The sequence below is a fragment of the Phacochoerus africanus genome, chromosome 9 (genome assembly GCF_016906955.1).
Source record: "Phacochoerus africanus isolate WHEZ1 chromosome 9, ROS_Pafr_v1, whole genome shotgun sequence".
Taxonomy (NCBI): domain Eukaryota; kingdom Metazoa; phylum Chordata; class Mammalia; order Artiodactyla; family Suidae; genus Phacochoerus; species Phacochoerus africanus.
The window spans coordinates 70,964,598-70,992,063 of NC_062552.1; the positions used below are offsets into that span (position 1 = coordinate 70,964,598).

Sequence of the window (27,466 nt, forward strand, 5' to 3'; positions counted from 1 at the left end):
TTGAAATGCCTATAAGTTACAGCTCTCAGGCTTTTCCTCCATTCATTTTCTTCCAAGCATTGAGACAGAAATTAACTTTTCTTCCATTTCAGTCAAGGAAGGGAAGAATCACAGACATTGACCCACCAGGAATGGTTACCCACTTTCTTTTTTTTTTTTAATTTATGTTTTATTCTTATTTTGCCCAACACACTTTTTTCCCCCACTGTACAGCATGAGGACCCAGTTACACATACATGTATACATAATTTTTTCTCCCATTCTCGTGCTGCTTTGTAAGTATCTAGACATACTTCTCAGTGCTACACAGCAGGATCTCATTGTAAATCCATTCCATGATCAATAGTTTGCATCCATTGACCCCAAGATCCCAATCCCTTCCACTCCCTCCCTCTTCCCCTGGGCAACCACAAGTCTATTCTCCAAGTCAGGGATTTTCTTTTCTGTGGAAAGGTTCATTTGTGCTGTATGTTAGATACCAGATACGAGTGATATCATATGGTATTTATCTTTCTCTTTCTGACTTATTTCACTCAGTATGAGTCTCTAGTTCCATGCATGTTGCTGCAAATGGCATTATTTTGTTCTTTTTTATGGCTAAGTAGTATCCCATTGTGTATATATACCACATCTTCCTAATCCAATCATCTGTCTATGGACATTTGGATTGTTTTCAGCTCTTGGCTATTGTGAATAGAGATGCAATGAACATGCAGTGCATGTGTCTTTTTATATGAAAGTTTTGTCTGGATATATGCTCAAGAGTGGGATTGCTGGGTCATATGGTAGTCCTATATATAGATTTCTAAGGTACCTCCATACTGTTCTCCATAGTGGCTGTGCCAGCTTACATTCCCACCAACAGTGCAGGAGGGTTCCCTTTTCTTCACACCCCCTCCAGCATTTTATATTTGTGGGCTTATTAATGATGGCCATTCTGACTGGTGTGAGGTGGTATCTCATGGTAGTTTTGATTTGCATTTCTCTAACAATCAGTGATGCTGAACATTTTTTCTTGTGTGCTTGTTGGCCATCTGTACATCTTCCTTGGGAAAATGTCTGTTCAGGTCTTTTGCTCATTTTTCCGTTGGGTTGTTGGCTTTTTTGCTGTTGAGTTGTATAAGTTGTTTCTATATTCTAGAGATTAAGCCCTTGTTAGTTGCATCATTTGACACTATTTTCTCCCATTCTGTAAGTTGTCTTTTTGTTTTCTTTTTGGTTTCCTTTACTGTGCAAAAGCTTGTCAGTTTGATGAGGTACCATTGGTTTATTCTTGCTGTTATTTCTGTGCTTTGGGAGACTGACCTGAGAAAATATTTGTAAGGTTGATGTCAGAGAATGTTTTGCCTATGTTCTCTTCCAGGAGTTTGATGGTGTCTTATATTTAAGTCTTTAATCCATTTTGAGTTTATCTTTGTGCATGGTGTGAGGGTGTGTTCTAGTTTCATGGATGTGCATGCAGCTGTCCAGGTTTCCCAGCAATGCTTGCTGAATAGACTTTCTTTTTCCCATTTTCTGTTCTTGCCTCCCTTGTCAAAGATTAATTGCCCATAGGTGTCAGGGTTTATTTCCAGGTTCTCTCTTCGGTTCCATTGGTCTGTCTGTCTGTTTTAGTACCAGTACCACACTGTCTCAATTACTGTGGCTTTGTAATATTGCCTGAAGTCTGGGAGAGTTATGCCTCCTGCTTGATTTGTGTTCCTTAGGATTGCTTTGGCAATTCTGGGTCTTTTGTAGTTCTATATAAACTTTTGGATTGTTTGTTCTAGATTTGTGAAAAATGTCCTGGGTAATTTGATAGGGATTGCATTGAATCTGTAGATTGCTCTGGGTCATATGGCCATTTTTATGATATTAATTTTTCTATCCCATGAGCATAGAATATCTTTCCATTTCTTTGAATCCTCTTTAATTTCCTTGATTTTTATATTTCTTGGCATATTTGTCCTTTACCTCCTTGGTCAGGAGTATTCCCAGCTATTTGATTTTTTGGGGTGCAGTTTTAAAGGGTATTGTATGTCTGTATTCCTTTTCTAATATTTCATTGCTAGTATACAGAAATGTGACTGATTTCTGAATGTTAATCTTATATCTTGCTACTTTGCTGAATTGGTGATCAGTTCAAGTAGTTTTTGGGTTGAATCCTTAGCGTTTTCTATGTAGAGTATCATGTCATGTGCATACAGTGACAGTTTTATCTCTTATCTTCCTATTTGGATGCATTTTATTTCTTTTGTTTTTTTTATTTTATTTCTTTTGTTTTTCTGATTGCTGTGGCTAGGACTTCCAAAACTATGTTGAACAGCAGTGGTGAGAATGGGCATCCCTGTCTTGTTCCAGAATTTAGTGGGAAGGCTTTTAATTTTTCTCCATTGTGTATTATATTTGCTGCTGGTTTGTCATTAATGGCTTTGATTATGTTAAGGAATGTTCCGTCTATACCCACTTTGGTGAGAGTTTTGATCATGAATGGAATGTGGACTTTGTCAAATGCTTTTTCTGCATCTATTGAGATGATCATGTGATTTTTTACTTTTCTTTTGTTAATGTGGTGTATGACATTGATGATTTGCATATGCTGAACCATTCTTTTGAACCTGGATTGGATCCCACCTGGTCATGGTGTACGGTTTTTTTGATAAGTTGTTGGATTCAGTTGGCTAAAATTTTATTGAGAATTTTTGCATCTATATTCATCAACAATGTTGGCTGATAGTTTTCTTTTTTGGTGGTATCTTTGTCTGGTTTTGGAATTAGGGTGCTGGTGGTGTCATAGAATGTCTTTGGGAGTGTTCCTTCTTCTCCAACCTTTTGAAAAAGTTTAAGGAGGATGGTTATAAGTTCCTCTTTGTATGGTAGAATTCGACTGTGAAGCCATCTGGTCCTGGACTTTTATTTGTAGGGAGTGTTTTTATCACGTATTTAATTTCATTTCTAGTGATTGACCTGTTCAGTTGATTTGTTTCTTCTTGATTCAGTTTTGGCAGGCTGTAAGTCTCTAGAAAGTTGTCCATTTCTTCCAGATTTTCGAATTTGTTGGCCTATAATTGTCCATAGTATTCTCACATGTTTTTTTGTATTTCTGTGGTATCCATTGAGATTTCTCCTTTTTCATTTCTTATTTTGTTTATTTGGGTTCTTTCTCTCCTCTTGTTAGTAAGTCTAACCAGAGGTTTGCCAATTTTGTTTACCTTTTCAAAGAACTAGCTTTTGGTTTTATTGATTTTTTTCTATTGTTTTTTGAATCTCTGTTTTATTGATTTCCTCTTAGACCTTTATGATTTCCTTCTTTTTGCTGACTTTAGGTCTTTTTGTTCTTTTTTCTAATTCATTTCGGTGGTGGGTTAAGTTGTCAACTTAAGATCTTTCTTCTTCTTTTTTTTTTTGGAGATCTTTGAAGTCCTGTATTGCAATGAATTTCCCTCTGAGCACTGCTTTTGTGGCATCCCGTAGATTTTGGGAGATTGTGTTTTCATTATCATTTGTCTCGAGGTATTTTTTAATATCTTTCTTGATTTCCTCATTGACCCATTGGTTTTTTAGTAGCATGTTGTTTAGTCTCCATGTAATCAGTTTTTTCTCATTTCTTTTCCTGTGGTTGATTTCTAGTTTCATGTGATTGTGGTCAGAGAAGATACTTGAAATAATTTCTATACTCTTAAATTTGTTGAAGTTAGCTTTGTGCCCCAATATGTGGTCAATTCTTGAGAATGTTCCATGCACACTTCAGAAATATGTATATTCTGATTTCTTTTGTATGTAATGTCCTGAAAATGTCAATTAAGTCTAAATTTTCTGTTGTTTCCTTTAGGCTCTCTGTTGCTTTATTGATTTTCTGTCTAGAGGATCTGTCCATTGATGTGAATGGGGTGTTAAAGTCTCCTACTATGATTGTATTCCCATCAATTTCTCCTTTTATGTCCATTAATATTTGTCTATGTATCTGGTTGCTCCTATATTTGGGGCATATATGTTGATGATTGTAGTATCCTCTTCTTGAATGGATCCTTTAACCATTAAATAGTGTCCTTCTTTGTCTTTCTTTATGGCCTTCATTTTAAAGTCTATTTTGTCTGATATAAGTATTGCAACTCCTGCTTTCTTGTCTTTTCCATTGACATGAAATATCTTTTCCCACTCCATCACTTTCAATATATATGTGTGCTTTGTCCTAAGGTGAGTTTCGTATAGGCAGCAGTCCAGTCCTGATTCCCCTTCTCTCTCTCTCCTCTTTTCTCTTGTTTTACCCAGTTATGTCAAGAGATTCTTGCCATTTTTGGAGTTTAAGTTCTTCTGCCAGCATTCAGTTGTTGTTCTGTGCAAGTTGTTTTATGTGTAGATGTGTTTTTTTGTTGTGTTTGTGGGAGAGGGTGAGCACGTCCCCCTACTCTTCCGCCATCTTACCTCATCTCCTCGGTTCCCCATTTCTTACACCACCCATTTACCATTCACATTATGTATGTGCTTATAAACTTATATCTTTAATAATAATAAACAGAACTTTAATTCAACCAATTAAAAACTACATATCCTTTTTTGTATTGGGGAATTTTCATTTGGGAAAAGCTGCACAAAGTAACATTGAAGGAATCCTAAGAAAAATGCTCTGTGCTAAAGGAACAGCTTACATTTTCTTCCATGGTAGTATTCCCAATGGGTTCTGATTAAAATATTTGATTTAGTGTCCCAGGCTAACTTTTCCTATAGACTGTAGATTGCTTTATACTTTCAGTCTGTTACCAGTTTTCTGATTCTCTGGAAAGAAAACTGATGATAGAAGACTAGAGAAACAGGTTGAATATTTTTGTTGCTAAAATCCTGAAGAATAAGTGATTATCTGAGTTCTCCAACTTTCTTCTCTAGAGGAAGAAGAAGGGAAAATTCTCTAGGAAAACATTCCCATAGTAGTTTCTGGCTTGGAGATGCATAAATTAACTGTCAAAATGGAAAACTTGGCAATCTTCCCACTTTCTGTGGCATGTGGTACTGATTCTGTTCAGGCCCAGGAAATGTCAGTGTGTACTTGATAACTAAAACTAAGGGGAAACAGTGTAGTTTTTGTTTTGTTGATCAATTTGAAATTGCCTTGTCCCCTACAGTCAGAAAAATCTGGTAAAATATCCATTTTTCAAACCTAGCAGGCTAGGGTTTCTAATCAATCTATTTTCTAATTTTAAAATAAGTACTTTGAATTCCTAAGTAATTATAATTTCTACATTACCATCAATTATATAATGACAGGATTTAATATTACTTCAAATATCAAATACCTTAGGTATTTAAAAGCTGCTGTTCATGTAACCAATTTTATGTATTGGACTCCATAATTTTAAAAGTTATGGAATATCAAGAATCAGTGGCCCTTATGTGAAAGTTTCCCTCATCCTCCCACATATTTATTTTTCCCACCAGGAAAGTGCCACTGAAATAAGATCAGTTTCCTCTTCACTGGTGCCTGGTATCACTTTGCTTCCTAATAACACTTTGTTTCTGTCCCACACTTGGCTTCCTTCCAAGGCTCCCCATGACTTTTCATGTTTTTAGGCTTAGGGACACAAAAAACAAACATCTACTTATAAAATTATGCATTCATCCCCCATAAATTCAGATATGAATTTAATTTTATGAACTAACATTAAAAAGCAAAGTGAAAGAAAAAATTAGCCATGTAACTTTTTTTACAGCTTCCAATTGATTTGTTTAGGATTGCCTAACTTTCTCTTAAGTCCTGGCTCCAGAATTCCAGGCTTATCTTCATGTGTGAAAAACAATTTTTTTAGATTTGCTTAGCCCTGGGGCAGAGTCTGATGTAGTCATGGAAGAAGGGAGTGATGACAATGACAGTGAAAGAAACAGTGGGCTCATGGATGACATGGAAGAGGCATTGGTCCAAGATGCTGAGATGGTGATGGCAGAGTGCCAGAACGACAGTGGGGAGATGCAGGATCCAGACCTGGACCATGAGGACTCTAACAGAACCATCAGGTGAGGGTTGTACCACCAGCCTTGGTCCAACAGTGGAGCCCTAAATAGCATTTGCTTTTTAAAGCTCTTTAATATTTTAATTTATTATAGAAGAAATTTAACTTGTGTGTTTATAGGCATACCTTGTTTTATTGCTTTTTGCTTATTGTGCTTTGCAAATTAAAGGTTTTTGGCAATGTTGGGTAGGGGATGTCTATCAGTGGCATCTTTCCAATAGCATGTGCTCATTTTGTGTCTCTGTGTCACATTTTAGTAATTCTTCAAATGTTTCAAACTTTTTCATTATTATTATATTTGTTATGGTGACCTATATTTAGTGATCTTTGAGGTTACTAATGTAATTGTTTTGAAATAATTTGTTTGCACCATGAACCACACGAGTGGTGTGGTAAACTTAATTGATAAATCCTCTGTGTGTTGTGATTGTCCCACCAACCACCCATTCCCCGGTCTCTGGTCTCTGTCCATCTCCTCAAGCTTCCTTATTCCCTGGGACACAAGACTGTTGAAACAGGCCAGTAAATAACCCTACAATGGCCTCTAAGTGTTCAAGTGAAAGAAAGAGTCGCATGTCTCTCACTCTAAATCAAAAGCTGGAAATGATTAAGCTTAGTGAGGAAGGCATGTGAAAAGCTGAGATGGGCCAAAAGCTAGGCCTCTTGAGCCAAACAATCAGCCGGGTTGTCGTTGCAAAGTAAAAGTTCTTGATGGAATTAAAAATGATATGAAAGCAAATGATAAGAAAGCAAAACAACATCATTGCTGATGGAGAAAGTTTCAGTGGTCTTGATAGAAGGTCATACCAGCCACATTTCCTTAAGGCAAAGGCTAATTCAGACCGAGGTCCTAATTCTTACCAATGTTCTAAAGACTGAGAGAGGTGAAATCTTGCAGCAGTTCGAAGCTAGTAAAGATTGGTTCACAAGATTTAAGAGAACAAGCCAGTCCATAATGTAAAAGTGCAGAGGGAAGCATCGAGTGCTGATGTAGAAGCTACAGCAGGTTTCTGAAAGATCTAGCTAAGATAATGAATGAAGGTGGCTACACGAAACATATTTTCAGTGTAGACAAAATAGCCTTATATTGGGAGACGGTACCTTCTACGACTTTCAAAGCTAGAGAGAAATCGATGCCTGGTTTCAAAGCTTCAAAGGGTAGGCTGACTCTGCAGCTGGAGACTTTAAGTTGAAGCTCATTTACCATACTGAAAATTTTAGGGCCTTTAAGAATTTCACTGAATCTACTTTGCCTATGCTCCCTAAAGGAAACAACAAAGCCTGGGTGACAACACATCTCTTTACAACATGGTCTACTAAATGTTTTAAGTCCACTGTTGAGACAATGATTAGAAAAAAGGTTTCTTTTGGAGTTCCTGTCGTGGTACAGTGGTTAACGAATCCGACTAGGAACCATGAGGTTGCGGGTTCGATCCCTGGCCTTGCTCAGTGGGTTAAGGATCCGGCGTTGCCATGAGCTGTGGTGTAGACTGCAGACGCGGCTCGGATCCCACGTTGCTGTGGCTCTGGCGTAGGCCTGTGGCTGCAGCTCCAATTCAACCCCTAGCCTGGGAACCTCCATGTGCCGCAAGAGCGGCCCAAGAAATGGCAAAAAGACAAAAAAAAAAAAAAAGAAAGAAAGAAAGAAAAGAAAAAAGATTTCCTTCAAAATGCTACTGCTGATTGAAAGTGCACCTGGTCACCCAATAGCTCTGATGGAGATGCACGATGAGACTCATGTTGTTTTCATACCTGCTAACAGTATCCATTCTGCAACCCATGGATCAAGGAGGAATTTCAACTTTCAAGTCTTATTACTTGAGATATATTAGATACATTTCATAAGGTTATCACTGCCATAGATAGTTCTTCTAATGGATCTACTTAAAGTCAATTGAAAACTTCTGAAATAGATTTATCATTCTAGATGCTATTAAGAACATTCGTGATTAATGGAAAGAGAGCAGAGTATCATCATTAACAGGAGTTTGGAAGAAGTTGTTTCCAAACCTTATGGATGACTTAAAGGCATTCATGACCTCAGTAGAGGAACTAACTGTAGATGTGGTGGGAATGAGAAGTAGAAGTGAAGTCTGCAGATGTGACTGAATTGCTGCAATATCATGATAAAACCTTAAAGGTTGAGCAGAGAAAGTGGTTTCTGGAGATGGAAACTACTCTTGGTGAAGAAGATGCTGTGAAGATTGTTGAAATGACAACAGAGGATTTAGAATATTTTATAAATTTAGTTGATGAAGCAGTGGCAGAGTCTGAAAGGACTGATTCCAGTTTTGAAAGAAGTTCTGCGGGTAAAATGCTATCCAACAGCATTGCCTGCGACAGAGAAATCATTTATGAAAGGAAGAGTCAATCAGTGGGGCACACTTTATTGTTGTCCTATTTTAAGAAATTGCCACAGCCTCCTCAGCCTTTGGAACCCACTGTCCTGATCCATCAACATCCATCAACAATGAGGCGTAAGGCTCTCCACTAGCAAAAATATTACATCTCACTGAAGGTTCAGATTATGGTTAGAATGTTTTAGCAATAAACTATTTTTAAATTAAGGTATATACATTGTTTTTTAAGCATAATGCACACCTAATAGACTACGGTATATTGTAAAGATAGCTTTTTTTTTTTTTTTTGTCTTTTTGCCGTTTCTTGGGCCGCTCTTGCGACATATGGAGATTCCCAGGCTAGGGGTCCAATCGGAGCTGTAGCCTCCAGTCTATGCCAGAGCCACAGCAATGCGGGATCCGAGCCACATCTGGGACCTACACCACAGCTCATGGCAACACCAGATCCCCAACCCACTGAGCAAGGCTAGGGATCAAACCCACAATCTCTTGATTCCCAGTCGCATTCATTAACCACTGCGCCACAATGGGAACTCCATGATAGCTTTTATATGTACTGGGTAACAAAAAATTCATGACACTCACTTTATTGCTGTATTTCCTTAATTTTGGTGGTCTGGAACCAAACCTGCAGTATCTCCGAGGTATAGCTGTAATTTGTTATAGAATAACTGTTTATCTGGAGGAGACTCCTAACTTTGGAGTTAGGTGGTTGAGATTCCTTTGGAGAAGTGTGGTTTGCATCCTTTCCTGGAATTGCCTTGTTCTTTGACCCATTTTCTTTTGCATGTAAGTTACATGTATTTGCAGACCACAAATTTATCTTGTTAGTATTTATTCAAAGCTCAATATATGCAAATACAAAGATCAGAGAGCTGCCTCAGCAGACACCATCTATTTCATAGCTGGCCCCTATTACAAATCCCATATATCTGGACCTTATTGTTCTTGCTTTTATTTCAGAAGTATGTGGAAATTTATATTTGTGACCTCATTATCTGTACTTTTTATTCCTAGATGATCCCCATTTTTTAATATCAGTGGTCAGCACACTATGGCCAAATCAAGCTGCTGCCTATTTTGTCATAACGTTGTATTAGAACATAGCCATGCCTGTTCATGGCTATGGATACAACTGCCTCTGCACTATAATGGCAGAGTTAAGTATTCTGCAAAGCCTAAAATATTTATTACCCATTTTTTTACAAAAGTAGTTTTCACACTTCTGATTTATATTATAAAATGTATTCAAACTTTTGTGTCCATTTTACAAATGGCATATTCATTAACAAACTGAAATTGTTCGCGAGGGTGGAGCAATAAAATAATTGGATTTTTCCCCATTTAATGGCATGAGAGATATTTTTAAATACTGGAAAATATTAGTCAACTGTCTTTTGAAAGTGTGTATATCTTTAGAATAAAAAGTGGTGGGAGGAAAAGGTGGGAGCATGTAGTCGGGGGCAGGGAAGAAGAGAGGAAGAGACAAAGATAGAAAGGAAAGAGAAAGAAGGAGATGAAGGATGGGCATAATTCCATAATTATTCAAAAGACAGTTTCAACAGCAGCTTCTAATATTTGTGAAATTATCCAGAGACTAAAATTCATATTAACTGATGTTATCACTAAATGATTAATATCATGCCTGGAATCTGAAGTAAGCCAGCAAATAAGCTTTTAGATGGGATTCTGAGTACTGCAGCCTCAGTACACAAGATAGTAATCTACCCAATATTTATCCCAAATTTGAGCATTGTGTAGTTCAGCCTGAAAACTGAGGTGCTTATCCTGCTTGGGGTTTGTTAAGGTGTACATATTAAGTACCTGTCACTCTTCAGAGCTATCTCCAGATTTTGAACCATGGTACTCTGACAATACTTCTCATGAAAAAATGGGATATGAATTTTTTTTCTGAAATAGCTGAAATAAGTTTTTATGTAGGCAAAGAAAATCTGTATCTAAAAACATTTCTTTCTTAAAATATTTTGACTTTTCAAGTCCGTCAACAAGCAACAATATCCCACTCATGAGAGTAGTGCAGTCTGTCAAACACACGAAGAGGAAAAGCAGCACAGTGATGAAAGAAGGATGGATGGTCCACTACACCAGCAAGGACACACTGGTAAGACCCACAGCAAGCAGTTTTCTCTTGTCCTGCAAGCATTAATTGAAGGAGTTGCTGATGTCCTGTCAGGACCATGGGATGTCTGGGTTACCTGGAGCAAACCTCCGCACAGCAGGGCGCAAGATCAGGAGAGCATATTCACAATCTCTGAGCATCCGATTGTAGTTGAACAAACAACTGAGTGAGAAAAGAAAGTGTAGGCAGCAATCTCAGGGAAACAAAGTCATTTACCTCCGTTACTTGAGATGATTTCCAAACAACTTGAATGTCTACCTGTCATTTTGTAGCTGCCGTGAAAATGATGAACTGTGCTTTTGGAATACTCCTCTTCGATTCAGAGTTTTCTTTTTAATGCCCTGCATTTTAGAGGAGAAAAAAAAAAAAACAGTGATAACTCTTATATACTTCTTAAAGCCTTAAATGTTCACTTAAAAACTGATCTTTTCATAAATATGGTAATCATGTATTTTATTAGATAAAAGACAGCACATTTTAATTTTTTGATATAATCAGAGTTGTTCACTGCCTCATATTTTCCTAATAGTAGATGAGTGAGGTTGTGCATGTATGTAAGAGACAAAAATTTCAGTCTATGTTTCAGTTGAACTAATTGACATTTGATGATAAGTTTCTTTCTCAGTTAGTGGTAGTTATTGCCCATCACCTCCTAGCTATAGCATTCCCAGAATTTCTGTAGATAAGTAGACACCTATAATCTAATTGCTCAACTTATAATCTCATCCTTCTCTTCTGAAGAGAGATTTACATGACATACTGTAGGACTCAATACCATCCAGTCCTTCCCAGACATGTTGTAAAATATTTGAAGCATATTTAGTGTATTTGATTAGTCTAAGATAGGTTGTAGAGGAGACCAAGAATAGTGTTAGGGCTTTTTGATCTAAAAGGAAGAAACATGTACACACATGCAGACACCCAAGAACCTGATCACCAAATCATTGAAATTTAGATCTGTAGTGAGCTTAAGTGGAATTATTGATGCATAAACCCTGATCTTGTTAAGTTAATGCTATGGAGTCAACCTTGCCATCCATCACACCATTCTTTAGTTTTTCTGTAACATTCAGAATTTTTCCATCTTTAATGGAAGGCAGACTACCTGGCTGGATCAGCATGACATACCTTATGTTCCAAAATAATAAAAATACATAAATATTATGTCTTCTATTCAGCCTTTTTTTAAAATTACAGCTACAAATCTACCCTTAGCTCTATAAGCCATCGAATACATTTAGAAATTGTGTTTTTACTTAGCATCTGTGCATTAAATGCCAGGCACTGCTCTGGGCGCTAAGATACCTCCTTTATTATGTACAGCTCTTTGATGTAGGCACAGAAACTCACCACTCACTTGCTAAAGTCTCCTTCTAGAGTCTTGAAATTGAGTCTTCCTGGTCCAAAGCCCATGCACTTTCCACCATCAAATCTTACGTCCCCAGTGGGAAAATGTTTTGATTTTTATCAATCTTAGGTATTTTTTTTAAGTTTTTAGATGATACTGAATCAAACTTCTGTTTCAGCGGAAACGGCACTATTGGAGATTGGATAGCAAATGTATTACCCTCTTTCAAAATGACACAGGAAGCAGGTACTACAAGGTAAGGATGGTCCTCTCCTCAACTGAAGTTTCATGCCTCCTCTTGCTTTTCATGGGAATGTAGAGTATCAGAAATTGAAATTAAAGTCCAACAGATATGACTGCTTTATTGCTTGCTCCAAGATATATTTTTTCCTTCTCTATGGTTTACAGATTTGAAGGAAATCAGGTTGGGACTCCATGATAGTCATCTGTGAATTTCAGATTGCTTTTCCCTGGGAATGCTTCTGGCCCTATGGGATGGTAGGACCGGGAGAGGGGGAGAAGAAGCTTAATTTACTATTTTAGCAGAGATGTATGATTTAACTAGAAAAGTTAAGGTGATAGAAGATTATCAAAAAGTAAATTCCTGATATCCACTCTATCCAGCTTTTTTTTTTTTTTTGATTGGTTGGTTGATTGGTTTTTGTTTGTTTTTTGCCTCTATAGCCTTTGCAGTGCATCACTGAGGTTAAGAAATATTGTGTGATTTCTCCATGTATTGCCAATATTCATAAAGTTTACTTTCCTCTAGGAAAAAAAATGGCAGCTATTTTCATTCTGTCTCTCTACATGAAATAATACAGATGTCACATGATGTATCACCCAGAAAAACATGGTTCCAAAAGAAATTCATGGTGATAACAGTATATACTTTCCCCTCAAGATTAATGCAGGCTCAGGCATAGTTGGGGTCATTCTCCACAGCCACTTTACCGATCTAACAGTAAAAAGAAACCTCATTAACTCTTAAATTAAAAATTTGTTTTCAATGTTATTATTTCTTAGTCACTTTATACCTTCTAGAGGACAATATATAATTTTTTTTTAATATCAGAGTTGTCTTAAAAGCAACTGCTTCACTTGCTGTGGTTTCTCTCACTAAAACTATTTGTGTGGCTATATTGTTATATTAACATCTATCAAATCAGATTACTTGATTCATTTTCAGTGCCTTAAAGAATAGATGAAATTTTAAAACAGCTGTACATACTCAGATACATTTCAAAAAGGTTATGATTCTACCTCACAGTTAGAAAAAATTGTCATTTATATTTTAAGTCTTTGATTTGTATATAGGTTCAAATTTATTGTTCTTATTTCTACTTATTCTTGCCACACGAACATAATAAAAAAAAGTCACTGGAATTTTTCTGGAGAAAGGAAATCGATAAAGTTCCCCCTGGCAAAGATATTTTTGAATTTTTCTTCATAATATTCTATGTCTTATAAAAGGCATTTTATATAAATGATGGCTGATTGCAATGTCCTTTCTCACCTGTCCCTGGCATGAATTTTATTTGAAAGTGTACATACTTTTGATAAACTGCTTTTGAACACACTCTTTCTTCCACAGGAAATTCCTTTATCAGAAATTTTGTCTCTGGAACCAGCAAAACCATCAGCTTTAATTCCTAGTGGGGCCAATCCTCACTGTTTTGAGATCACTACAGCAAACTGTCGTGTATTATGTGGGAGAAAATGTGGTCAATCCTTCCAGCCCACCACCAAATAGCAGCGTCCTCACCAGCGGCGTTGGTGCAGATGTGGCCAGGATGTGGGAGATGGCCATCCAGCATGCCCTCATGCCCGTTATTCCCAAGGGCTCCTCCGTGGGTTCAGGAACCAACCTGCATAGTGCGTCTGCTAGTTCTCTATCTTTAGAACAGATAAAGAGAGCCTCTTCGAGGATGATTTAGTTTATTGGAGAACATAGGGTCTCCAAATAATTAGGATATTTCTTTGATTAAATTATCCTATTTTATTTTTCTTTTTATATTAAGCATTTGAATAAATTAGTGTAAATTGAATGTACTAGGCAATACCAGAAACCTAGGTCTATTGAAAGAAGTAACTTAGTCAGCTTGAGCCTGACCTGGGTTGCCAGTCTTGCCATTTGCATACCTGAGTAACCATGTGTCCTCAAAACCATCTAACATGTTACTCTGGGCAGAATGCTAGTACAGAGTACTTGGGAACCCTTGATCATTTTATCCCAGGAAGAAGTCTCTGTTCATTGTTTTACCAAAATGCAGTCAGGGTCAAGTACTTGAGGATGAATTTTTAAAAGACATTATAGAGGCATATCTGTGTGAAAATATCACTTAAACATCTCATAATGGCTATTAATACTGAAGCCTGTTGGAAAAACCTCTGGTTTAATATCACAGTGTGTTTTCTGATGTTATGTCAAAACATTTTAATTGATCTCTCCAGCCAGTATACACATTAATAGAATGCATATGCCTATTTGGATGCTGAGCACTTTATGTGAGATCTCTATCTGAATGCCCCACACAACCCCAACAGGTGGACGATAATGATTTGCCTGTTTTACAGGTGAGGAAATCAGGTCCTAGAGACAGTATATTGTCTCAGCTTGTGTCAAGTTATGAAATGGCAAACCAGTCTTTATAGCTCTGAACTCTAAAGTGACAAAATATTATTTTTTAGAGCCAAGTACAGAGTAAATCTGTAATTGTAAAAGGAAAGAAATATCCTAATAGATATTTTCCTAGAAAAATCTAATTGCTATGATTTTAAAACAGCCCTGCAGCTTGATTAATAAGCATGTGTTTACTTATTTTGTTATTACCTCTCTCACTTCTCTTGTGTATTTCTTAACATGTATTTCCAGGAGATGTTTCTGTGAGCATTTCAGTCTCCAACTGCCAGATACAAGAAAATGTGGTATGTACCTACTAATAGAAAACTTGATTCTGTGATTCTTTATTGGAAAATAAGAGCATCATAAAATATGTTTTTGTTTATCTAACATTTTAATTTTTGACTGCTTTGTAGAAAATAAAATAGGGTCCATTTGGATATTTTTCTTCTATAAGATTTTAGAAATATTACATTGTACGAATTCTTTTATTTTCTATAATATGTTCTGTAGTGTGGAGTGTTAAATATCTGTTTTCCATCTCAGATAAGCAATTATAATGCGATGCCTGATTTTTCACATGTTTGCATATCTTGGTACTGGAATTTGATGGTTGATGTTGTATAATACCAGATAAAATAAAATATATTATTTGAGTTGCACCAGTAGGTTAAACATTATTCTTCTTCCTTGATTGCTACCCAGGAGTGCTGTCATATGACAAGGTGTTGCAGATGCTCTTTCAATCACTTGTACATATCAAGGAGACATAAGAAAGCTGCAAAAATAAAATTTTATGGGTCCACATTCTAGCACCTTAGTCAACTGTGCCACATAACTCCATCCTTTCAGCTTACTTTTTAAAATTATAGATCAGACATATTGTGAAATAATTTACACTCTGTGACATGCTTGCTTTTTTTGTTATACTTGTCACTGTGGCAAATAGCTCTAAAGTAATAAGGCCTTTCCTACCTCATCCTGTGACTCAAATCTTTCCCTCTATTTTGCCTCCTGTGTCTATGACCAAAAGGAAAATGTTTTCAGCCTTACTTATACTGATCTGAGTTTATTTTTTAAGGAATAAACATCATGAAACTGTATTCATCCCAAGCATACCTTTGCAACCTTTGCTAAATTAGCATAAAGTAAACTGAAAACCAAATATGAATGAGGGGGAATAAGGAAAACTTCATAATGAAATAGATGTATTCCAGTCACGAGACAGATTTCTAAAGATCTGAAGGTTCCTGATGCTCCTGCTCAGCCAGAGAAGACTCTGGGGAATACAGATCTACCTAAAAGCCTCTTGGGAAATTCTAGATGCCTGTGGGGTTCTTCCACTCAGTTTGGATGAAAATTCTGGGAAAGCTATTGAGCTGTCAAGTAAAGATGGAGTAGTAGCTTGGACTTAGGATTCTGGAATAGCATTAATTAATTTTTCTTATCTCCAGACAACCTTGAACTCTGAACCCTGGATACTCTGCTGTGGTCCCAGAATAGAAAAAAACTTGTAGTTGTTTTCTAGGGGGACAAACAAAGGAAAAGAATAGGAATGTACTGAATATGCAGAGAGTAGGATTTGTTGTAAAAGGACTTTTATTCTTGAAAATTCAGGGAGTGCAAGAGTGGAGGACAGGCAGAAAATTCCATAGGGTGGAATGGGAATACTTAAATTGAAAAAGTAATGCATTGCTCTTTCCTGAGTGTGGTCATCAAATCAGACTCTAAACACAGTCATCTAAAACAGAATCCTTTACTTAGCAAGTATTACTTCAAAGAGAAAAGAGTAAATGCTGGGAAACTTGTTACCTCCAGAAATGGTGAAAGGGGATGAGTTAGGTTACCTCACAGGTGAGAATTTTATCATGGATTATCAGCCTTTTGTTGTGTCTCTGGCTCACACACACTAATTCAGCCCCTTCCCCTTTAATTCAGTTTAGATTCGAGTGGATGATAGATAAAGAAGCAGCCTCGCCATTCTAGCTATAAAGAATGAAATGGTTAGAATTAGGACACAGGCATTTCACTGGGAACCATCCATATTTAACATGAAATGTATAACTAACCATCTCAATAAACAAATCCCTTTTTGGAATACTGACATTAAGTATATAAATGACATTGCATAGTTTTAAGTCTTTTTTTCTCTCTAATAAAACATATTTGAACATTGGAAAATTTCTGCTACTTAAGAACAGAATAGTTTTCAAATATTACAATGTTACATTAAAGAGTAGGTTTTGAATATTATAATTATATTGTAGACGTCACCTAGCATTTAAAATGTAATTGTTTATGTTTAAAATATTTATCAATACTAATGATATATTTAATAAAATTATAGAGTTTGTTAGGACTAATGTTTTGTTCCAATTCTTGTTTGTTTTTCACTGGTCTTGCACCTGTAGGACATCAGCACAGTTTATCAGATTTTTCCTGATGAAGTACTGGGTTCTGGGCAGTTCGGAATTGTTTATGGAGGTAGGTTAGTTCACTAACTATTTTATAAATTTAAAGTTTTAGCTACATGTTTAGAAAATTAATCATCTCCAAGAAAAATATAAAAGAACTATACGTTTGTATATGTGTCTCTCTCTGTTTTACATTTTTGTTTTTTTATTTAATGATTTTTATTTTTTCCCATTATAGCTGGTTTACAGTGTTGTGTCAGTTTTCTACTATACAGCAATGTGACCCAGTCACACATACACACATACATTCCTATGTGTTTTACATTTTTAGAAATTTCATTTAGCTAGTCACTAAATGAAAAATCAGTACATGTCTGTTTTGAAAAAGAAATTTGTCTACTCCTAAAAAACTTCTTTTACTTAAATATTGCCAAACTCTATACTTATTAAATATTGGTTTATTTAAACAAAATAGAAACAAGGAAGTTATAATCATAAACCGTCCTTAGCCTGTTTGATCTGGATGCTATAGAAATCCATTCAGGTAACTAGACAAAAAATTATTTAATTCTAACATCTTTAACAACATTCTGCATTTTGTTAAGGTTTGCGTTTTTACATTTTTGGGATCAAATACTAAATTTTTACTTTTTTCTTATTGTCAAGCTATTTGGTGAATCTAGTTATAACTTCTGCTTTAGATTCTAGCCAATTCAATTGCATTTGTCAAGTCTTTAAGAAAGATTTAATATTAATGTTTTACCTGCCCTATAAATTACATCATAACTTCAGCTCCTTAATGTAATCAATAACGGAATATCCTTTTTTTTTGTGAGGTGGGGGTGCTCTGAAATAATCACAGTGTTTCACTCAATGTTATTTTATCATAGTATAATATTGCGTTTTTTTACTTTAAAACCAATGAAATTCTAGTCTGTTTTGCAAAATAACATTGATGCTTATAAAATATACAAGGGATTCTTTTTTTAAATATAAAACCCATTAATGAATCATCAACCATTGTGCTTTTTGTTAAAGAATAACAATGTAGTAGGGGAGACCATTCCTACACAGAGAATTATTCTTAGTATAATGATTTCATGCCAAAAAATCATGAGATATAAGGAGTTCCCTTGTGGTACAGGGAATTAAGAATCCAACATTGTCACTGCAGAGGCTTGGGTCACTGCTGTGGTGTGAGTTCGATCCTGACCTGAGAACTTTGACATGCTGTGGGTGCAGCCAAAAAAAATGGTATATACAATATGATAAATATACATAGCTGCAGATAGTGTGCTGGTGAAACATGGGTAAGAAGTGAGATTAGAGGGAACCAGCAGGTGCCAGATAATTGGTAACATCCAACAGTGAAGAAGCAGGCGTGGGAGGAGACCTCCACAAGGAAAACTGAGCAGTTAAGACTAGACCCAAATGGATAAGGTGATAAGACCAGCTACAGAAGAGATTAAATCGAGACAGGCTGCAGCCTTGGAGAGAGAAGTTGTAGTAAAATGTTGGAATATTTGGAGTTGGAATAGAGATCACAGCGAGTCAAAAAGTGATGTGAAGGAAGTAGGGAACGTGAAAACAAGACAGTAGCTTGGTCAGTAGTGAAGGGAAACATTCTGGAAGGAGTTGGAAAGGAATAATGAAAGAGGGATGTAGGGGGAAGGAACCCTAGATTTATATATAGAAATGTAGAAACAACGGAATTTCAAGTTAGTTTGCATGTGACCAAAAAAGTGAGAAATTAGGTCCATTTTTAAATTCAGTTATCGCTTCCATGTTCTATACCTACTACAACCTCATAGTATAGAAATTAGGAGCTTGAGGGCACCTATGATTCCCTGAAAGCTTTGCCATAGAATTAAATGACATGTAATACAAGTAAAGGGCCTGAAAGGGGATGACGATGATGATAACAATGACGATGACTAATATTTTTAATTAAGTATAGTTACCTGGGCGCTCTGTGTACTTTTACATATCTTATTTCATCAAATTCTCACAACAGTCCTACCAGTGAAAAGGAATTCAGAAAGGTTAAGTGATTTGCTCAATATCATAAAGCTAGTAAGAAAGCCAAGACTTATTCTTTCCATTATAACATACATTAGTTTATCAGGACTTTAATAAAATTGTACTTTCTTAAAGATAGTGCTTTAGCCAGTGATATAAAATATTAAGTAACTTAATATACTGTTTCTAAAACATATTTTATAGGAAAATATCAGGCTGTTCACATGAATAGCTTTCAGTGTCCCAATTCTTTTTGTCTTAAATTGTGAATGATTTTATGGTGCGTATTTGATTATGGAGCTAAGATATGAAATCTTCATGGATACAAGTTAGTACTCATCAGAAATGATAATTTATTCAGTGAATTATTTTTTATGATTCTAAAATGTCCTTATAAATTCTGGTATTTTTTAATAGAGATGATATTTAATAAGACTATGCTCACATTTCTCTTTTTTATTTTAAAGGAAAACATCGTAAAACAGGAAGAGATGTAGCTATTAAGATCATTGACAAGTTAAGATTTCCAACAAAACAAGAAAGCCAGCTTCGTAATGAGGTTGCAATTCTTCAGGTACTTTTTTGGTTTTCATGTGGGGTTTGTAAAACATCCCTCAGTTTCTGCAAAACAAAGAAAAGTTATCCAGATATCTGTGGCAAGAGATATTTAGGAACATTTTTAAGTAAGCAAAAAGGCTGATCAAACATCAAAGTACTGCCCGGGTAGTAACTGTCCTGAGTCTGGGCAGCAGGTGTTCTTTTTTATGTACTTAATTCTAGGTTTTAGTGTGTCATTAATACTAAATGGGCTGTGTTTCAGCATTTGCTCATAGTGGACACGCTGAGACCATTTTATTTTACATTATCAATGACCTTGCCTTCATAAACATTCCTCCTTTATGCTGGGATAATTATATGAATTGAGTATGTAGCTGTCAGCATATCAGGTAAAGGAGTAATGTATGTGTGAGAATCAGATCATCTTGGTGTCTCACTGTAAGCCTCGCATTTAATATTGAGAAGGTTCCTTAACTTCTCTCATTAATGACAGTCCCTTCTTAAAGCCATAACTTGTTAATAAAAGGTTCTATGCGGTATACATAATTTCTATAAACCAAAATGTTTATGGGAACTTCTCTACAGTCCAAAAGAAAATGGACCAGGTATGTGTTAAATGTGGTCAACCCAGCTATCCAGTCTAGACAGTTTAGAGCATCGATGAAGGCCAATTATTATATAACTTCCATAATTCTCAAGGTGATCTTAATTTCTAACTTATAGTTTTATTGAATGGTTTTCTTTGAGCATTGCTGGCAATAGAAGCCCAGGCTGCATTTCTTCATTTATTGTTTCATGTAACTTCCATTTATTGAGTTTATATAGTAAAAAAAAGTTGGAAAAGATACAAATTTCTGCCCTAAAGGAGCTCGTGAGTATAGACAACCAAAAATAATTGCTGCTGTACATTAAAAAAAATGAATTAGACTTTTCTGGGACTCCTAATTTCTAAAGATGACGTTTTTGTGCTTTTGAATGACTGATGTGACACAGAAAACTACCACAGCATTCTCTGCTTTCTTGGGGAAGAAAATAACCACAGGTCTTAAGATGACAATTCATAGATGCATAGGTTAGAACTTGCTAATCAGTTACCCAAAAAAAAGATTCTTATTTTTTACTCTTGGTAAAACTGAATGGCAGATGACATCTGAAAACTTAGTAGATGACATCCTTCTACACTGCACCAGTCTTCCCAGTCTCCACCCTTCACACGGTATCCTGAATTGCTTTGCAGCTTGCCAGAGTTGGCCCAAGGATAAGACTCTTATCCTTCCTTTCCAGACATAGGGGAATTTCATGGTTAACATGGTTATGTCTTTCTACATTGCATTGCAGAGGAAGGTCTGATTTTATGTGTACAGCCCTTTAATTGGCTCTCCTGAGTCTTTCAACACATTATCAGCTGCTGACTCTATAGTAAGGTAGAAAAATAAAATACACTTGAGCATAAACTGACTCCCATCTCCTTTCCTAAAGAGTAGCTACAATCAAAAACTCAGATGTAATAAGCATACATTTAGCAAAAAGAAAAATCATTACAATGTGGTTTTCTAAAGAGTTTGGTCAGGTTGAAAGTCAAATTCTGCTCCTTGAGCATATGAAGAATTTGAACAAGTCTCACATTATGGCCTGAAATCTCAAAAATCCTCCTCACTTATCACTCTCCCCACTATACCCAACCATTCTTCACTTTCTTCATCAAACATATTTATTGAGTACATATCATGAGCAAAGCACTATTCTAGGCTCGATGGATACAGTGTGGACAAAGGCACACAAGTCTTTCCCAGCAGGAGCCTCTAAGTTGTATTACTCAGGCTTACTTTTAGTCATATGTTTGCAACCTATTTATGTGTTGAATTTGTAATTACAGAACCTGTACAATGAGTCTTATTAAGCCTTGGCCTAATTATATGCAGTTCAGGAGTTCATACTATATCAAAAATTGCCATTTGTTTCAAACTTGTTTATCAAAAATAGTGAACCCATCATTTCCCCAAACTAAAAATAAATGAAAAAAAAAAGCTTCAAACCCTTTTTGCCCCTCAGGAAAGATTATGATTTAGTGTTCAGGGATAGTGAAGTTCAAATCCACCTTCTTTGAGTCTTTGCTCAAATATCACCAACTATATAAGCACAACTCTTACACCCTATTTAAAACTATAGTCCACTCAAACCCTCTCTTCATTCCTATCCCTGTACCATTACTCTGATTTATGTTCTCTTTCTTCCACAGCACTTTTCATCTTCTAGCTTATTACAGAATTTCACTTACTATATTTGCTCTGGGTTTCTCCCCATCCATAACCCTAGCCCCTCCATTAGAATATATACATCTCAGGAGGGTAGATACAGTTGTTTTGTTTTCTAATATCCCAGAACACCAGAAATTGTTCCCGGCACACAGTAGGTATTTAGCAAACATTTGTTTCATTGAATGTGTACAGAAACATCATCCTGTCACAAGATGACATACATATGTCCAAAAAGGTAGCAGAAGTGTAGACTCTATTTTGCTATTGATGGTTAATTGGTTAGTTAATTTAAAAGGATTATGTGTGATTTGTCCTTTTAAAGCCTTAATTGCCATGTTTTATATCCCTTATCAAAAGAAAGAACTCCTCTGTTTGAAACTAAAGAGGCAGCATGGTAATGGGGGTAGAGGTGTGGTATTCTGACTCACTAACTGATGTGTTCAGCAAAAGTACCATGATCGAAGTCAGTTGAATGGTGGGAAGGTTTTCTTTTGTTGATCTTGAGGAACAGAATTCTGTCCCTCTGGATGTAAAAGTGATACCCAGGAGTGTTTGGTATCCTATGCCCTGTGGTTTCCAGCTTATGAAAGCTGGTTTCCTGGTTTATGGTTATAAAACTAGAGTCTGACAAGTTCTGCCCTGTCCCATTCCTCCAGATTCTCCAGAGTGGGGGGTCAAGTGGGCTGAAGTGACTGATGGGAGAAAGTTCTCCTCATGCTGTTCTGTTAGTCCTCTGGTCGAATTTTGATTTGTTTCTGTTATTGTTTGTAAAAAGTGTATTAGCTTATAGAAGACCTTAAAGTCGTAAAGATATAGAATGTGTGAAAAATAGAACCCTCCATTCTTTTTTCATTTCATCTTCTTTACATAACCTAGGTGAAGGCTTTTGCAAGGTCTAATTCAGCCAAACTAAGCTCTTCAGATATTTTTGAAAAGTTAAAAAATTAAGAAAAATGTGAATCTTATGGCATAGTTATCCCTTGTTTACATCATTTTGAATAACTATTTTCATTATCTCTAAATGCTTCATTATTATTATTGTTTCAGAAGGATTTTAATTAATGCAGATGTTAAATTTAGTTCAGAGAGATCCTATTTATATTGTTATTTCTGAGGTTGTATTTGGGTATTTTTTGAAAAGGTAAATTTGAAATTATTACTTTTTTCTATTCATGTGAACAAAATAAGAATAAAAATACAGTTTATGTTTATTAGGAAAATCACAGAAGACTGGCTTTTATAAGGAGATACAATTATATCTTAGAAAGCTTAGAAGCAAAATCTAAATTAATGTTGATGTGTATACTTAATATAATTTAAGTTATCAACACAGGCTTATTCTGTCTAAATTAATTTTTATTTCCTAACATAATACCAGAATGCATAAAAAGCTTTAGGATAATACTCATGAATATAATTGTAATTTATTTACTGTTACTATTTTTCCTCTTTATCTCAAGTGTCAACTTATTTATCTAGGGAACAATACAAGAGTTTCTATTCAAGATACAGTGAATTAAAATATTTTGGAATTATTAAAGTATGGAATAAAGAATGTAGGAAAAATACCTCGGCGTTTATAAATTAAATATATCCCCTTGCACTTTTCTCCTAAAATTCCCCCGTCATTCTTGTTTCTCTGCTGTGAGACCCTCCTCTTCCCATTCAGATTTTTCTTAACTTTAAAACAAAACAACAGCAACAACAAACTTGTCTTGATTTGTCTAGGCCACCTCTTTTAGCTACAGTGCATTTTATGTTATTATAGCTAAAATTTGTGTTCTAAGCTACTTTCCATTCTTACTCATAAATTCCCTTCTTTGGTTTCTGCATCTTTCTTAAAGAAAACACAAGGAGTTCCCATTGTGGCTCAGCAGCTACCAACCCACCTAGTATCCATGAGGATGCGAGTTTGATCCTTGGCCTGACTCAGTGGGTTAGGAATCCGACATTGCCATGAGCTGCTGTGTAGGTCGCGGATGTGGCTAGGATCTGGAGTTGTTGTGGTCTTTATCCTGCTCGACTAATCTCAGTCCTTCAACAGCATTGCTTCTTTTAAAAGCGTCTCCCCTCATTCCGTCCTTGCACTTAAGAGATCCCGTTTCACCTTCCCTTCTAGCTCCTCCATCCTTCTTCTTGATCTTCTCCTTCCATTCATCTAAATGGCAATGCTACTCTGGAAATCATTCCCAGAGTGAGTTCATTCACTTTAAGAGAGTCATTCCTTAATTTATCTCTTGAGCTCTCTTCTTTCAGAGTCTCCTATTTCTGACTTTAAGATATCTCAACTTTGCTGCGCCATTCTTACCCAAACCAACCAGCCAAAAACTAAGCATTTGTTCCTAATGCCTTTCTGTGTAATTTATTCTCTCCCTAATTTTATTTTGCTATCATTCTTCCAATTTCTAAGGCAGGAGCCCTTTTCCTTCCAATTAATGAAAATATTAAATCATTCAATAGTCCCCGTGAAGCACTTCCTTCATTGATACTAACCATTTAGGATGTTTGTCATCTGTATGAGAAGATAAGTACAAGTAGCTGCAAAGTCAGGATGACTGTGGAAGCACGGTGGTGAAGGAAGTCATGGTTCGTGACTGAGGTTAGGGTGTTGGAATAAAGGAGAACTACAAAGAGAAATATACTGTTGGTGAAATCTTGAAAGATTCATAGGTTTTTGTAACCAAAGAAATTTTGGAAAAGAGGTGTTAGGCTGAGGGGCTATCTTAGTAAACTAAATACTCCATTAAAATAAGTAGGAAACTAGGTCATTTTAAAAGAATGGCTTCAAACATTTCTTTTCTTATGGGTCATCAAAAAGTATTCTAAAAACCTTTGTACCTGCATATGTATTTTTTTTCATTTTTTTATTACTCAAATGAATTTATCACATCTGTAGTTGTATAATGATCATAACAATCTGATTTCACAGGATTTCCATCCCACAGCCCAAGCACATCCCCCCACCCCCCAAACTGTCTCCTCCAGAGACCATAAGTTTTTCAATGTCTGTGAGTCAGCATCTGTTCTGCAAAGAAGTTCCGTCTGTCCTTTTTTCAGATTCCACATGTCAGTGAAAGCATTGGATGTTGGTGTCTCATTGTATGGCTGACTTCACTTAGCATGATAGTTTCTAGGTCCATCCATGTTGCAAAAAATGCTGGTATTTTGTTCTTTTTAATGGCTGAGTAATATTCCATTGTGTATATGTACCACATCTTCTGGATCCACTCCTCTGTCGATGGACATTTGGGTTGTTTCCATGTCTTGGCTATTGTAAATAGTGCTGCAGTGAACATCGGAGTACATGCGTCTTTGCAAGTCGTGGTTTTCTCTGGGTAGATGCCCAGGAGTGGGATTGCTGGATCAAAGGGTAGTTCTATGTTTAGTTTTCTGAGGCATCTCCATACTGCTTTCCACAGTGGTTGCACCAATTGACAATCCCACCAACAGTGTACTGGTGTTCCTTTTTCTCCACACCCTCTCCAGCACTTATTGTTTGTAGACTTTTGGATGATGGCCATTCTGGCTGGTGTAAGGTGGTACCTCAGAGTGGTTTTGATTTGCATCTCTCTAATAATGAGTGATGTTGAACATCTTTTCATGTGTTTCTTGGCCATCTGTATGTCTTCCTTGGAGAATTGTCTGTTTAGATCTTCTGCCCATTTTTGGATGGGGTTGTTTGTTTTTTTGGTATGGAGCCACAGAAGGTGTTTATAAATTTTGGAGATTAATCCCTTGTCAGTCGATTCATTTGCAAAGATTTTCTCCCATTCTGTGGGTTGTCTTTTTGTGTTGTTTAGGGTTTCCTTTACTGTGCAGAAACGTTGAAGTTTGAGTAGGTCCCATTTGTTTATTTTTGTTTTTATTGTCAATACTCTGAGAGGTGGATCTGAGAAGATGTTGCTGTCGTTTATGTCAGAGAGTGTTTGGCCTATGTTTTCCTCTAGGAGTTTTATAGTGTCTGGTCTTCTATCTAGGTCTTTAATCCATTTGGAGTTTATTTTTGTGTATGGTGTTAGGGAGTGTTCTCATTTCATTCTTTTCCATGTGGCTGTCCAGTTTTCCCAGCACCACTTATTGAACAAGCTGTCCTTTCTCCATTGTATAGTCTTGCCTCCTTTGTCATAGATGAGTTGGCTGTAAGTGCATGGGTTTAATTCTGGGCTTTCTATCCTGTTCCGCTGATCTGTATTTCTGTCTTTGTGCCAGTACCATGCGGTTTTGACGACTGTTGCTTTGTAGTATAGTCTGAAGTCCAGGAGCCTGATTCCTCCAGCTCCATTTTTCTTTTTCAGGATGTCTTTGGCTATTCTGGGTCTTTTGTGCTTCCAAACAGACTTTAAACTATTTTGTTTGCGTTCTGTGAAATATGTCCTTGGTAATTTGATAGGGATTGCATTGAATCTGTAGATTGCCTTAGGTAATATAGTCATTTTGATAGTATTAACTCTTCCATTCCATGAGCATGGTATATCTTTCCATCTCTTTGTGTCATCTTTGATTTCTTTCATCAGTGGCTTGTAGTTTTCAGAGTACAGGTCTTTTGTCTCTTTAGGTAGGTTTACTCCTAGGTATTTTATTCTTTTGGATGCAATGGTAAATGGGATTGCTTCTCTAATTTCCTTTTCTGCTTTTTCGTTGTTAGTATATAGAAATGCTGTTGATTTCTGTGTGCTGATTTTGTATCCTGCGACTTTGCCAAATTCGTGGATGAGCTCTAACAGTTTTCTGGTAGAGTCTTTAGGATTCCCTAGGTATAGTATCATGTCATCTGCAAATAGCGATAGTTTTACTTCCTCCTTTCCAATTTGGATTCCTTTTATTTCTTTTACTTCTCTGATTGCTGTGGCTAGGACTTCCAGAACTATGTTGAAGAGTAGTGGCAAGAGCAGACATCCTTGTCTTGTTCCTGATCTCAGCAGGAATTCTTTCAGCTTTTCACCATTGAGAATGATGTTTGCTGTGGGTTTGTCGTATATGGCCTTTATCATGTTGAGGTAGGTTCCCATTATGCCCACTTTCTGAAGGGTTTTTATCAGAAATGGGTGTTGGATTTTGTCAAAGGCTTTTTCCACGTCTATTGAGAGTATCATATGGTTTTTATTCTTCAGTTTGTTAATGTGGTGTATCACACTGATGGATTTGCAGATATTGAAGAACTCTTGCATCCCTGGGATAAATCCCACTTGATCATGACGTACAATCCTTTTAATGTATTGTTGGATGCGGTTTGCTAGTATTTTGTTGAGGTTTTTGCATCGATGTTCATCAGTGATATTGGCCTGTAGTTTTCTTTTTTTGTGGAGTCTTTGTCTGGTTTTGGTACCAGGGTGATGGTGACCTCATAGAATGAGTTTGGGAGTATCCCTTCTTCTGCAATTTTTTGAAATAGTTTCAGAAGGATAGGTGTTAGCTCTTCTCTAAATGTTTGATAGAATTCACCTGTGAAGCCATCTGGTCCTGAACTTTTGTTTGTTGGAAGTTTTTTAATCACAGTTTCAATTTCAGTTCTTGTGATGGGTCCATTCATCTTTTCTATTTCATCTTGGTTTAGTCTTGGAAGATTGTACTTTTCTAAGAATTTGTCCATTTCTTCTAGGTTTTCCATTTTATTGGCATATGGTTGCATATGGTAGTCTCTTATGATCCTTTGTATTTCTGTGGTGTCCGTTGTTACTTCTCCTTCTTCATTTCTAATTTTATTGATTTGAGTCCTCTCTCTTTTTTGCTTGATAAGTCTGGCTAGGGGTTTATCAATTTTGTTGATC

At 36.2% G+C, this 27,466-nt stretch overlaps 1 protein-coding gene across 1 annotated transcript in view; it reads left to right on the forward strand.

The window, feature by feature from the left end:
* PRKD1 (protein kinase D1) overlaps positions 1-27,466 on the forward strand; it is a 326,828-nt gene that overhangs the window by 262,284 nt on the left and 37,078 nt on the right. Inside the window, 8 exon segments of the mRNA XM_047794955.1 lie at positions 5,781-5,985; positions 10,340-10,463; positions 12,008-12,085; positions 13,421-13,522; positions 13,524-13,701; positions 14,702-14,754; positions 16,861-16,933; positions 19,350-19,456. Coding sequence (XP_047650911.1) covers positions 5,781-5,985; positions 10,340-10,463; positions 12,008-12,085; positions 13,421-13,522; positions 13,524-13,701; positions 14,702-14,754; positions 16,861-16,933; positions 19,350-19,456 — 920 coding nt within the window.